We start from the raw sequence: 15,034 nt of genomic DNA on the forward strand, positions 1-15,034 counted from the left end.
GGTCAAGTGGGTTCAGACCCAGGTCAGGTGGGTTAGGACCAGGTCAGGCAGGCTCAGGCTAAGTCAGGCAGGCTCAGACCAGGTCAGGTGGGCTCAGGTGGGCTAGGTTAGGTAGGGGAGGTTTAGGAGAGAGAGAAGGCAAGAGAGAGAGGGGGGGTCGATTTTTATGAGAAGAGAGAGAGTGGGGAGGGCTATTTATAGCCCAAGCCCACCTCCTCTTGGATTTTCTCATGCCCCTTCTACCCCCTTGGCTTCTTTTTAATTCCAAGAGGTTCCTTGGTGTGGGGCCCACTTGGATATTCCATGGGATATTTTTGTGGGTCCCACCAGATATTTTCTGAGGAATATTTCTGTGGGTCCCACCAATATTTCCGTGGGTCCCGCAAGAATTTCGGGTTTCCGGTGATTTTTTCCGAAAAATTCTGAGTACGCCATTTTCTTCGTATTGACGTAACTAAGAAAGTTGACTCGTACGAATCTATTGATTTCGTTTAGTTAGGAAGTTATGGCTTCCCGAGTGTTTGAGCATATATTCGCAATTCGACGAATATCCTAAGTATAACTGGCTCGCAGGAATTGATTCGTTTCGCATTCTGAGAAGAAATGCTATTTTTACCGGTAAATGCCTCATGAATTTTATTCAGATATTTTCTGAAAAATTGCGGGTCTTACAGCCGACCCCAATTGTTTTGGGATGAAGGCGTAGTTGTTGTTGTTGTTTGTTTGTTGTTGTTTTCTGATGGTAAAAAGTTGATCGATTCACCACCAAGATGGCATCCCATGTGGTAAGCGGGGACCTGTGTCAAGCTGAAGGCCCAAGTTCAAATCCCTCTGCCACATAGAGCCTAAGAGATATCTGGTAAGTGTCTGCCTAGCCCCAACTTGCCTTTTAAAAAAAAAAGTTGATTGATTCAGTTCGATTCAATTTTTTTAGTTTTTAAAAAAGAAAATTCACCTAGTGAACTTATTTTAACAACATTGGTTTGAGTCCTAATTTACTTTGATTAGCTCATTTTCTAGGTTTTCTACAATCAAGTTGGGAGTCATGGTCTGTTTTAATAGCTCCTTACCTACAACTATTGCCGCCATTACAACATGACTACGTACCAGGTCTTCACTACAAGAAAAATGTAGATTAGCGACGGACGTTATCTGTCGCTAATCCATCGTAAATTTGTTGCTAATCTGTTTGGCAATGGATAGCATTCGTCGCATATCCTTGATCGCTAAGTAGCGACAGAATTGAATTGTTGCTACTTTCTTCGCTAATTTGTGACGAATTAGCGATGGACATGATCCATCACAAGTTTATTGCTAAATAAGCATGGATTTGGTTTTGCGACAGATACATATCCGCCGCTATTTTAGCGACGAATTACATTCCGTCGCAAAATTTTAAAAAAAAATAAAAAAATTTTGTTTGAAATATAAATATCGAGAAATGCTAAATTTGTGATAATTATGAAAAAAAAGGGAATCATTGATAGTTCATAATAACCCACCCACGAACAAGCATCATATTCGGCATTTTTTTTCTTGGGTGCACAACCTTAGTGCTTCCCATTATATATATATATATATATATATATATATATATATATATATATATATATATATATATATATATATCATCTACTGAGCAAGTTTCAGATGCCATTACTTATATCATCATTGACTGCCATATTTGTTATAAAATGTCAAAAAATGCAAAATACTTGGTAATGTATGATTTAAAATACAACAGCCGATGAAGAAAACAATATTTGTACTACAAGGAACATCTTCCACCTATGAAGAAGATATACATCTAAGATTAATGTCAACTACGTTATAAAAAGCCTGAGATGTCCTGGTGTTTCTGAGTGTTGTGTCATGTCAACATGGGATATGCATGTTAAGTGAAGTGTCCATGTGGCCACAGCAAGAAATACAGAAGCATACTCTTATTGTGAGCTCAAAGTCATGACAATAAAGAAGGTGTTGAGACCACAATCATGTCCAGATGGTGTGTAAATGAGAAGTCATCACATAACAAATAAGTGAGGCAACAAACAGTGCCACATACCTGCAATCAATAGGAATTTTTTAGATGAGAAAGACACCATCAAAATATGTTTTGAGTAATGAAAACTGTAATTATGAAATAGATTCCAAAATATTGAGCAACAAATGAAGATCAACAGACAAACCAGATCCTTCCTAACCCATCTGTAATAGATACCAATTTGCAGCATCTTCACTCTTTAATTAAATTTGCTGCATCTGTTTCCAAGAAGAGCAGGTGCATTATGGAAAAATCAGTAGCAACACATTTGCACAAGTTTCACAGTTCCTCTGCATTGTTACTGTAGTGATCTGAGATGAGATTATCTCAATGAAACTGGTCATTGGCCCTGTCTATTGTTAACCGCAGCCACCTGTATTCAGCAATGCCTTGGCTGTATTAAATTGTGTTCTGCTGTACCTTAGTTTGGCCAAAACTTGTAATAGCTATAACCAACATCAGCCAAGGGAATTCAGTGATAGGACCTTAGCAGTGTTGACAAAGAAACACCATGACAAAGAATTCAATTGAAAATCAGACAAAAACACATCCATTAGCTTGGTCAGATGACTAAAATATTGAAAAAAAAACCCAATATACACACAAGCTACCATCGAATAATTGAATTCAAGTAAAATTTCAAACATATGCAACACTAAAGGGTCATAAGAATATGGCAATAGCTGTTTGCAACTTATAAAGGAGGCAATGATAGAATCATGATATTCTAGCTATATTAAAAAAGACGAGAAGAAACTCTAACGCAACATTTCCCAACCTTATATTTCAGTGTGGCCAACTAAAGCAAGTCTCCAGTCTTCTCAGACAGAGAGATATGGTTGAATAAGGATTATGCTTACTTCCAGCTGGTCCTAAAACAACATATTGTCTACCAGAGTTGCTATGTTGGGATCCAACTCAAGATAAATTGTATATTTTGGCTAGAAACTAACAAAGTTATTTGCAAGGTCAAATTAACCACTCAAAAGGGACATGTAAAAATATAACAAAGCTACTTGCAAACATATATTTGTGTGTGCACCCATGCTTATGGGGGAAAAAACTTGCATTGTTTTTCTTTCCTTCTTTTTTTCATTTACTAAACAAAATACTAAAGCCAAACTAATGCTCTAAATTTGTTGTGTCATGAGGTCTGAAAGTGACTTACGAAAAAATATCAACTATAGGCAAGATACAGATATAAACAAGCATGGAACAGGCGGTTTTCAGCTTGCCTTACCAATATTTATGTCACTAAAAAATAATTGATCTGAAAAATGGAAGGAGAGAATAGATCTTGTAGCATTCAAAGAAATGACCTGTTATCCTTCTTGATCTCCACCTACAACAAAACAAAACAATTAACCTAGCCTGTTATCCTTAGCATATTATCTATAAGTCAATGAGACCCAGCTTCATACCTGCGACAAGGTGCTCTTAAGAATCACTATAATTCTATATTCTTATCCAAAATCAGCTACTGTAGAATTCTAAACAAAACTAGCAATGTTTAAGCTAGAGTATCATGACAGTCATGGCAACTAAGTATGCATGCCTAGATAATTTCCTACATAATGCTGATGCTTATCACAATTTCATCTAACAGGCATAAAACACCTTAGTATAGTAAATGTTTGAACGATGATGACCGAAGATACAAGAAAATAAATCAAATACTACTCTTTCTCTCTTCATTAGTAACGAAAAGGGGATATCAGTTACAGAATCCATCGAGACCACCTTCTTGATAGCTACACTAACCTGTGTCCCGGCCATTTCAATCATGTTTCTCTTTGCTAAGAGGTCGTCCACCACCTGTTCAGAGTCAAATGTGATGAAACTGAAGCCTCGAGACCTGTGAATTTAACATTAAAAAGAAATCCCAATTGACATATTTTTGTCACTTTTTCCTACATGATTGCCTAGAGAAGGAAGCAGCAAATGAGGATGGTATCCCCTGACATTCTCCCAATCACTTCTCCTGTGTTTGTCTCCTTGTCAAAAAATGCAATGTCCTGTCTTAGTATGTTACTTAGATACAAACCCCTAATATGAGCTGCCTGTCTTTCTCCAGTAATCATCTAACATGTGACCTCTGCCAATTTTGATGAAAAAAAAGTTTAGATGCCACAAATATGCAGTTGGTTATATCAGGAAACATCTCCACAACACATTTCACCAGCAACAATTTAATACATGCACACATCTATCATGCAAAAGAATCACATATATAAAGCAGATTCATGATAACTAAATGAATCACTTCAGCTATGTAACACAAGAAGGATGATGCACTTACGTAAAAATGATACGATGGCTGAGCCAATGGCCAAGTATACAAATTTAAGCGCAACCAGCAAAAGCTAATTTCTCAAATGCTAAACAATGGAAAGAAAAAGTGCACCAAAACAACCAAACTGAACACTCAAATTATGTTTTCATTTATGCAAATCTAAATAACCATGAAAGCCATGTAAAGATCACAAATGACAAATGACAAATGACAGCAACAAAATAAAAACAAAACCACCAACATATTAGACAAAAGAAAATTGTGCTAATAATCTTTTACAAGGCCTCAAAGGAAACTAAATATAAAGCACAAGCAAAGATCTATGTTGTTAACTAGTGCAATTACTGCAAATAAATCAATTATTAAGACAAATTACAAAGTACAAACTTACCTTGGAGACCACATGGACCACATTTCCCTGGTTGGATTGACCAAATGAATCGATGAGCTGCCCAAAAAGAACAGTCATAAGGGGCATAGCCAGCCCATTGCCAATGGCTGAAATAGTTCCCACCGTTATTAGAACAACATCCAACGGGTCTGCAAAGGCAAACAACTTGTGTAAGGGGACAGAAGCAACTTTCCCATTCCCACCCTCTCCTTCCTTCTTTTCTGTAAGCTCACCATTCCCTCTCTGCGGAACGCCGCCACCATCTTCCTTTGTCATTCTTTTTCCCCTTACGGGCACCCTCTAAAAGCGAATAGTCTCCTTCAGTACCCTGAGAAAAATGATCGGAGAGAATGAATAAATAAAAAAAAATACACCAAAATAAACAAATAATATACAACATGTTTGATCAATGTTTTACAAGTAATACTATAAAAAAATTCAATAAAGAAAAAAATTAATCTTTGCATATAAAATCTAGAAATTGATCTTCATCCATCAAGTTAGAGCACTCCAAAAGATTCAAACACAAGCAAACGAGAACAAAAAAGAGGAAATTGAATAGAAACAAATTTTAGATCGTGGGCGCTAATAGAAACAAATTTTAGAAAAGAGGAATGCACCGACAAACGGGCGGGAAAATCAAATTTGAGGAGTGCAATTTTTATCTTAAATTAACAACGAAAACATTCTGTCTCAAAATCTATCACTAATTAACGACGGAGTAGCGACAAAAATTCTATCGCTCATCTGTCGCTAAGTTGCGATGGATTTTGAGATAGAATTTTTTCATCGCTAATTAGCGTTGGATTTTGACACTAATTCTAATTTTAGGAACAACTAGTTTTTTCTGGCTAATCCATCATAAATTTGCGATGGATTATTTTCGTCACAAATTTTTGTCGTTAATTAACGTTTTTCTTGTAGTGCGTGAACAAGGGCAGATCCTGGTGCCCACTCTGGTCAGCTTTTTTGGGGGGCCCACCCTCTCCATTATTGTCTTTGAGAGGATAGGCCCTCGGACATGTGGTAGCCTCGAGGAAGACGCGCTAAGTACTGGGCCCTGAGGGCTGATAAACAAGCTGAACAAGCCGAGCTTGAAGGGTCAAGCTTAGCTCATGTGCGTGCTGAGCCAACCCGAGTTAGCCAAGTTGGAGCTTGGGTTATGTATAGAAAAAATACATTGGTTTAGAGCAAGAAGAAATAGAATTACAAAAAAAATACATGTAAAATATATTCTTAATACCTAAAAAGCTTATGCAAGTCGAGCCTAAACGAGTACTTATTGTTCATATTGTGGAGCCTATTTGACGAGTTCAAACAAGCATGACCCACACCTTTGTTATGGACTAAATTTGATCCAATGATAAGCAATATAGTTTTAAAGTTTTTAACCATATCTACCGGATCCAGTACATCACCAAACAAAAATTGATCTTGATTGAATCTCTACTTCATCTGATACCTTTTGAATCTATTTCTGGTTTTGGATAGTCCATGATCCCGCCCACGTCCAATTCGTTTTCCCCCTTATTGTCCCTCCATCTAAAATCCAACGGTTCAGAACGAGAGCGCACGCAGCAAGGAACTCCCTTACGTCAAAACGCACTTACTGCATAGCAACTTTTTCCTCCAAAAGCGAGCACGTGAAAGGAAAGGGGGCAACGTAGTCATTTACGAAAAAGATGACCACGACGGATCCTCGGGAAGCGTGGTGGAGATAACTGACCTGACACGTGGCGAACGTCTCTTCAATGGGAGCTCACTTCTCGAGTTGACCTATCACATGGTTGACAAGGCTCGAGTCCACGCCACCAATGACCTCACCCAGTCGCACGAGCACGGACCTACTCCCCAAATCTAATCATAGTTATCCACACCAATCTAAAAAACCCCTTAATATCCTTAAATTCGCTAAATTAGAACTCTCGCAACTGTGACTCAATTAAGTTTGGATCGAGGAATGGCTGGATGGTGATTACTATTCAATATAGGATTATTTGTTACGTATTTAACCGTTGTTAAGGAGCTGTATCGTCTCGTCTTGACCATGGTTAACTCCTCCAAACGCTTCGTCGGACATAATATCTTCCCCCCATTTTTCAGCATCAAACTGTAACTTCCGAAAAAAGGAAAAAAAAATCCGACGAGTCTCACGGTTGCCGGAAAAAACAGAGCGGCCGTTTCCGACGACGGAGAAATGGAGCCCTTCGAGGAGAGATGCCGGAAGCATCCGTTCCAGACGCTGACCGGCGTCTGTCCCTTCTGCCTGAGCAACCGCCTCCGCCTCCTCTGCCCGGACTGCGCCTCTCTCCGCCCCTGCAAATGCTCCTCCTCCTCCTCCGCCTCCTCTGAGTTTCCCTCCACCTCCTCCTCATCCTCCTCCTTGTTCTCCTCCTTCGATGTCCCGAAGCAGCAGCATCTGGCCGCCTGTGGAGGGATCGGCTCCGTCGGCCGGATCTCCGTCCTCATCGACTCCGAGCCCCCCTTCCGCCGCTCCAGATCGGCCCGGGCTGCCGGGATCCCCTTCCTCAGATCGAAGTCGCGCGCGATCCAGTGCACCGACGACCCGTGCCCGAACCCGCCGGAGACGCGGAGGCGGTGGTCGCTCTGGTCGTTCCTGGTTCCCGAGAGGCAGAGGAAGGAGGCGAACCCCCAGCCGGAGACTGAGATCACGGCGCCGGCGAGATTGTCGAGATCCAGATCGGTCGGCGTCTCGTACTACCTGGATTCCCGCCACTTCTCGAAGAATCCGGTCCCTTCCGCCTCCGGCAAAGGCGTCGGAGGAGGAGGAGAGAGAGCGAAGGGTTGGGGTTGGTCCTTCTCTAGCCCGATTAGGGTTTTCCGGCAGAACAAGGCGGTTAACGGCAGGTCCCCGTTGTGTAGAGGCTGAGCTTTTTTACAGTTTTATTTTTAACTATTTCAACTTTTTCTTTTGTGAAAACACGTTTGACGAAGTTCAGATGATAACGAACGAACGACTACTCTGTACCTTGTTACTTAGGTCAGAAGCTTCCTCTTTTCTTTTTTTTTCCTTTAATTAATTATCTTCTTTTCCACTTTTAGGGTTGTAATGATGTAAATTTGAGTCTTGACTTCGTTTTGTTTTGTTTGCAGCAAATTGGTGAAAGAATTGTGATGTATATATGAGTATTGACTTTGCTCTTTTGCAATTAATTTGCCAAAGAATTCAAGTATGTTTTTTTTCTGTTTTCTTTCTTAACTAAATTATTTGCTGATGCAATTATGGAGGTACTGTTTTCGTGTACTATTTGTTTTCTTTCTCCTGTTTTCTTGTTTCTATGGCATGTTGTGTTGGATGACATCGCATGGCCCCAAATTCCATGTTCAACCAATAAAAAAAAAGTAGATGGTGTGAGAAACCGAATCATCTCTAGCCTTGAGATTTGAAATCTCATATTAAAATGTTTGATTTGGAATCATGACTCGAAATCGCATTTGTAAAAATGTTGGGGTAGAACCCCAACGTTCTTCTTCCCCAAAAGTGAACGATGGTTGCAGCATGGTGGAGCTAGCCAGAATCAAGATTCAGGCGAACTCCACTGCCACCCAACTACTGAATAGGGACTCTTCCTACCAAGCCCCTGTTTCGGTCCCCTGTTTTTTTTTGTGTGTGTTTGTATATGTTTGTGTGGGTGTTTTTTTTTTCTTTGGTGATTTCAATCAAGAGGAAGGACTGCCATAGGCACCCGCTGACGGGGCCCCTGCCGAGCACAGCCACCCGAAGGTTCGAGAGGTGTGGGAGCCCTCCATCGGTGGGGGGATCGGCCAGAGCTCCTTCGGTGGTTCACGAGTCTGCTAAATCGTACAAGATGTGAACGCTAGGGTTCACCTCTTCCTGTTCTCCTCTCTCTCCGGGAAGATGAACACGGAAGAGGAGGGACAAAGCACCAGCTCGGCGGAGAAGGGGGACTCGCCGGAAAAAAAAACAGGTAACCTATTTCCTGTTTTTTTAACTGGTTGAGGGGCTGGTCGAATGGTGCCCTTCGTTTTTTTGTTTTTTATTTCGATATTCCATGATTTTTCTTTTTCTTTTCTTTTTGCTTCCGTCGGGTGGGAGGGGCTGGTCGGCCTTCATTTTTTTTTTCTTTTTTTTGCTTCCGTTCCGTTGGAAGGGATGGACGGCCTCCGTCGAGTGGGAGGGGCTTCAGTCTTTTTTTCTCTGGATTGGTGTCGGCCTCCGTGGGTGGGAGGTGCTCACAGGCCAGGTTTTTTTTATTTTTGGCTTCCGTTGGGTGGGATATCATTTTTTATCACTACCTTTAAAAAGATATTTTAAAAATCTCACCAGTTTTAAAATTCACGCTTTATCTATGATAAGAATGCTATAAAAGCAAAACCTTATTTTTAAAATTTATATATTTTATTTTCTTATGTATACCAATATCTCTTGAGTTTTCTTCTGAAAAATAAAAAATCAATTTTATAAATAGTGATATTTTGAATATTTCAATATTTCTGTTTTTTATTTTCTTAAAAATGTTATGTGTGACATTGGTTAAGGACTATTTTGATGATTCGGTGAGGGTGGTGTTTCTGGAGTGCAATATTTCTGCATTTCTTGGTTTATTTTGTAAATTTCATAATTGGAAATCCATGTTTAAAATTTTATAATTTATTAAAAATTTATAATTTGTTTTAAACCACTTTATTGGATTCAAATTTAAGGCTAACTGGATCCAACTATGATAAATTCAATCTATGTCAAAAAACTTATAATTTGTTTAATACCACTTTATTGAGTACAGGCTTAAGCCTAAATAAGATAAACCCAAACAATGATTCGATAAAAATCCATGTACAAGTCCATTAAATCCAATATGATCCACTCTAAGCCATTGATACAATCCACGGTTCATGGTCCATTGGATCCAATTCATGGTCCATTAGATCCAATCCATGGTCATTAAATAAAAAAAATCATTAATCCAATCCATGATCGGTATTCAATCATGATCCAATTATGTATAACATGAGAAAATAAATCCATGTCAACTTACCAAACAAAAAAAAATAAATCTCATACAAATGAGATTACAAATAATATTTAAAAATAATTTTAACAATTTTTAAGCATTTTTGAAAAATAAGCCAAATCAGGCTGTGTTCATCCCAACACGTCATCCCATGGTTGGAAACTGGTCGATTCAACCCAAATATGAGCATAATGGGTTGGATTTAGATTATGCTAATCATTCATCTTCAAAAAAAAAGGTAAGAGAAAGAACGAAGATGCTGGTAATCTTCATGGAAGTTATTGGTGTAATGCAACATTCATTTGAACAAAAATATTCTTAAAAAAAGTTTTTCAAACAGTAACTAAGAGATTGTTTTGAGTTTTGTTTTATTACTTATATTCTTTTACTTTGGGCAATCTTAAGGTGGGGTTGCAAGTGTTAGGTTGTAGCTCAGGTAGGCTATGAACTGTCTAAGGTAGGATACTAGGAATGATGTTTTAGTGTGGACCAACTTGAGTTTTCTCTCCCTCCCTTTTCTATAGGCAAAATGGAAGTAATAGGCTCTAGGCCAGTTGGGAGCAAGGTTGTTAAATGCGATAAGGCGAAGCGAGGCGTTGAGCATGTTATGAAGCGAGGCGTAAGCCTCGAGGCATTGGAGTGTAAGCTTCATGATCAAAATAATAAAATAAGTGTCAAGACCACTGTCCTCTCACACATACCATCAAACACTTGGCGTGCGTATTCTAAAGTTTTGCCTTTCGGGTACATATCTATGAGAGAATTACTCAAGAAAACACTCAGCTTAATGTCGTTCTTCTCGATGTACCTATGCACCCATTTCCCGACCTCCAGCGCACCCAATTTAGCACAAGCTGAAAGAACACCAACCAACGTGACTTCATTCGGCGTCAAGCCCTCGGCTTGCATCCGCTGGAAAAGCCCGAGCGCATCCGTCGACATCCCATTTTGCGCTAGGCCGGTGATCATGGTGTTCCAGGTAACCAAAGACCTCTCCGCAGGCATCGACTCGAATAAAGCCCGAGCAGACCCCACGTCCTCCCTCTTTAGGAACCCAGCAATCATGGCATTCCAAGCAACATCTCATTGAGGCATTTCTTCGAACAATTGGCACACATCACCAACCCCGTTGGATTTTCAGTACATACCGATCATGGAGCTCGCGATGAAGGGGTCACGAACCAGCCCGCAGCGCAGAATCCGTTCGTGGAGGGCTCTACCGAGCGGGAGATCTGCAAGCACCGCGCAAGCCTTCACGACGAAGGGGAAGGTGAGGTGGTCGGGCACGACTTGGGACCTCTGCATCAGTGCGTAGTAACGCAAGCCAGGATCATCGCCACATAGAGCGGAACAACCGTTGTCATCACGTGGTAGAAGTCTGCCGCCGTGATCATCGTGGGTCCGATGGTTTTCTGGGTATCGAGGTGGTTTTCTGGCAGCGGATTTTGGCAGGAAAGCGGCGGTTTGTAGGGACTACACAAATGAAGAAACGGTGCCATGATGCGTACGCTTTAGAAGTGAAGCACGTTTCGACTTGAGGTGTGCGCTTCACATGAGTGAAGTGTGCGCTTCAAGCCTGAAACGCCTCACTGCAACGCCTTAGTACCTTAAGTGTGTGCTTCACCTCTGAGACGTACGCCTCTGTGCTTTGCCTTCGAGGCATACGCCTCTCACAACACTGGTTCGGAGTAATAGCCCATAGAGGCCCCATGTTTAAGAATTGTGACATCAACAAGCTATCCATTATGTTTGACCTCATTCAAGTTGATGATTGGTCCATCGATAAGATACCACTGAAAACTAGCGTTGAAATGAGAGGAAAGATATGCAGAATTTCTTCTTATTTGTAATCTAGAATTAATAGTAAAATATTTTAATTTAGAAGAATTTTCATTGTTAAATTTGCTTTTCTACAAAAAAAAAGTACTTATTTTTTATTTTCATTTGAAAAAATTTGGTGGGTTAGATTTTTTTATCAATTATTCATCAACAAATGGGAGCATTGTTGTTCATAAACTTGTTTGTGTTTTATGCCACAGAGATCCTGATCATAGTTACCAGGAAGCAATGCGAGAAGTGAAAGCATAGAAGTGAGTATTAGGGCAGGTTTGGAAGAGAGAAAAACTCTCGTAGGAAAAAAAAGTTTTCCCTATGAGAGTTTTTGATATGAGAAGTTTTGCAGTGTTTGTGTAGCATGAGAAAAACAGAGTGGGAAAATGTGAAAAAATGAGAGAGGAGGAGGTGGTAGTGAAATGGTGGGTGGTGGCGGTGACGGTGAGATGGTAGGTGGTGATGGTGGAGAGTATAAAAATAAATTTTCTCTTGGTAGGGAACATTTCTCCACCTCCTTGGAGAAATGTTTCCTATCAAAAAGTGTACTTTTTTAGAAAAGCTCTCTCGGCAAAAAAGTCTCCCTCATTTGGAAGGGTCGGAAAATCCGTAAGGATTTTTTTTAATGTGCATTACTTTTCTTACATCTTTCTCACTTCTAAAGGTGCCCTTAGAAAGTAGCACGAAGGAAATAAGGAGGAAACAAGTGAGAAAAAAATAAAAATATAAAAAATACCGAGTGAGAAGCGAAGGGATAAGTGCGGTAACTATGATATTGGTATCGCTTCTCTTTTATGATTAGTGCAAAGCTTTCCACATTTTGAAGCTCAACTCATAATAGCCAAGTATAATACCAGTGTTTTTTGTTTCTTCGTGACAAAATACCTACCAGGATCAAGCACAAATTGGCCCCACCCTATAATGATTAACTCCGGGAGAGTGGACCAGTCCTACAGTGCTGCTCCATACATTTTGCAGGTTTCATTCCAAAGGGAACTGAATTGAACCCCATGACATCTGGGGATTCCAGACATCACAACCCTCACATTAACCAACTGGGAGACCACACGGCGGCTAACTATGAAGCCAGTTGTTGCACGTAATGTTGTTAAAACTGGATTTGTTCTCCATGTCATTTTGAAACTGACTGATTCATATCCGACCAGATCAGTCTTGTTCAGCACAGAATTGTATTTTGATACCTTGACTGTGAGTCAAATTCAGTCAGTCAGTCTGTCCAAATCAATCTGATTTTTCAAGAGTTTGGCTGATTTCCTTCCAGAAAAAAGCTGTCACAGAAATACTCTACCCTCATGTGTCTGCTTCTACGTTGCTCATCATGAAAAAATACACAAAGATAATGTATCCGTGTCCTTTTTGCAGTGCTACAAGGATGAGGGTGAATAGCGGCAATTTTTATCGTCGCTATTGCACTATTTCTCGCCACTATTGGCCTATAACGGCAAGAATTCTCACCAATAAATTGTCATTAAGAAATGACCTTTGTTGACTAATAACAGCGACATTTATACGTCACTGTTAAAGGGTGAACCAATTCTAGTGAAGAATCTCGTCAGAACTAAAAACATTAATAGCGGCAAGGTTATTTTAACGGCAAGATACCCTATAACGGCGAGATTTTGACTCACCGTTATAGGTTAGCTATAGATTATAACATTTCTATCTTACTGTTATAACATATAACGGCAAACATTAACTCGCCATTGTAGGCTATAACAGGGAGAATTAACTCATCGTTATAGGTTGACAGGGATCTTGCCTATACCGGCGAGATAAAAATCTATAAACTTGCAAATTGAAAACTTTTTTTATATTAAAAAACTTGCCCACATTGGTTATATGATTAGGCTTTTTCTACACACAATTGGACAAACTAAAGCATTTATTTCTAGTTCTCATATACTTGTTCAGAAGGTAAGAAAAAATTATAGTACAAGGCAATTTTCCAACCAGCTAAAATATTTTCAAAAAGTGCATGTTTTGACAAGAAATTGTAGAGAGCAAATCACTGTCTTGTAACTAAGTTTGAAGTATTCAATGAAGCCACACATGAGTATCAACATTTAATATAATATGTTATTGTTTACAATCCAGAATACCCAAAAGAGTAACCACATTGTTGAATACCATTTATCCTTGATGATGCAACGTAAATGAAAAGGCAGAGCGTCACTACCTTTGAGACTGATGACATATAAGCTATATTGTATATCCTTCCTATTCACACATGGTTTACTGTTCTCCAAAGTTTAGTGGTTTCTTTTGTTTTTTTGTTTTGCTAGAATGCATTTTGGTAGATTAAACACTTATTTGAAAAGCTGACATGCCATTGTTATTTACCTTCTGTTTTGCAGAAAGTGCTTCTTTGCAAACACTGCTACACATATTCATTGTCTGATTCAATTCAAGCTTCAGTCTCCTCATTTCAGCTTCCATATCCTCCTGAAAGATGAAAACCAAGTCCCCAATTCATGTAAAGGAAGGGAGTTTATAAGCAATGAGATAAATAAAACTTCTTTTGCTTCTTCTACCTCTACCTTTGTTTCTGTTATGGTCACTCACTGCTGTCTGTGATGACCATGAACTATCACTGCCTTGAGAACTAGAAGATTGATCCATATCGCTGGAGTTGAGATCAAGAGACTTGTGTGCAAGGTGAAGTGGCAATTGGAAGCTTCGGCGATTAGAGGAGATGGAGTCTTCATCAATAATGCTTCCACTCGATAGCCTTGGCGGTCTTCCTGATTCACGGGTGAACGAAACAATCTGTCTATGCTCTGTCGTCTACCTACTAACATATGAATTGTGCTCTGTTGGGTGGAGGTCTTCCTGATTCAAGATCGATCTATTTCTTTCTTGTTTACCTCATCATGTGTGCATAAGGCTACGTCTACACATTACTTTTCTCACATATCTTATAGAAATTGTGTTGTATGTGTCATACATGGATTTGCTGCTAACACCAATAGCTAATTACAACAACAACAACAACTACGCCTTCATCCCAAAACAATTGGGGTCAGCGATATGAACCAAAAAAGAAATTCATTTTGGGTCTTCCACATGAATCCTTTTCCTCCAATCATTTCTATCCAACGCCATGTCCTCGGTGAGGTTCAAAGCATTCATATCCTTTCCTATCATCTCCATCCAAGTCTTCCTAAGCCTACCCCGACCTCTTTTAACTAATATATTTTCCCATTTCTCCAACCTTCTAACTGGAGCATCATTAGGCCTTCGCCGAATATGTCCAAACCACCGTAAACGATTCTCTCGCATCTTATTTTCAATGGGTGCAACACCTACCTTCTTACGTATCTCTTCGTTCCGAATCTTATCTTTTATTGTATTTCCACACATCCATCTAAGCATCCGCATCTCAGCTACACTCATTTTTTGAATATGATGTCTCTTGGCAGCCCAACATTCCGTACCATATAGTAAAGCGGGTCTAATAGTCG

General features: G+C 39.7%; 1 protein-coding gene and 1 pseudogene across 2 annotated transcripts; one reads left to right on the forward strand and one right to left on the reverse strand.

The window, feature by feature from the left end:
* Window positions 1-6,863: 6,863 nt before the first annotated feature.
* Window positions 6,864-14,117, forward strand: LOC149822101 (uncharacterized). Of its 2 annotated transcripts, XM_089981148.1 has the most exons (3): window positions 6,864-7,729; window positions 7,843-7,919; window positions 13,928-14,117. In XM_089981148.1, exon 1 carries the CDS (start codon window positions 6,926-6,928, stop codon window positions 7,616-7,618), a length of 693 nt encoding a protein of 230 aa, XP_089837274.1. In that variant the 5' UTR covers window positions 6,864-6,925; the 3' UTR covers window positions 7,619-7,729; window positions 7,843-7,919; window positions 13,928-14,117. The 2 variants fall into 2 exon arrangements, with proteins under 2 accessions (XP_089837274.1, XP_089837273.1); XM_089981147.1 differs by lacking the exon at window positions 13,928-14,117 and having other exon boundaries at window positions 7,843-8,240.
* LOC149822102 (pentatricopeptide repeat-containing protein At4g30700 pseudogene) lies at window positions 10,377-10,787 on the reverse strand (annotated as a pseudogene).
* Window positions 14,118-15,034: the final 917 nt, after the last annotated feature.

Source organism: Nuphar pumila, chromosome 11, assembly GCF_984573655.1.
Source record: "Nuphar pumila chromosome 11, dmNupPumi1.hap1.1, whole genome shotgun sequence".
Lineage (NCBI taxonomy): Eukaryota > Viridiplantae > Streptophyta > Magnoliopsida > Nymphaeales > Nymphaeaceae > Nuphar > Nuphar pumila.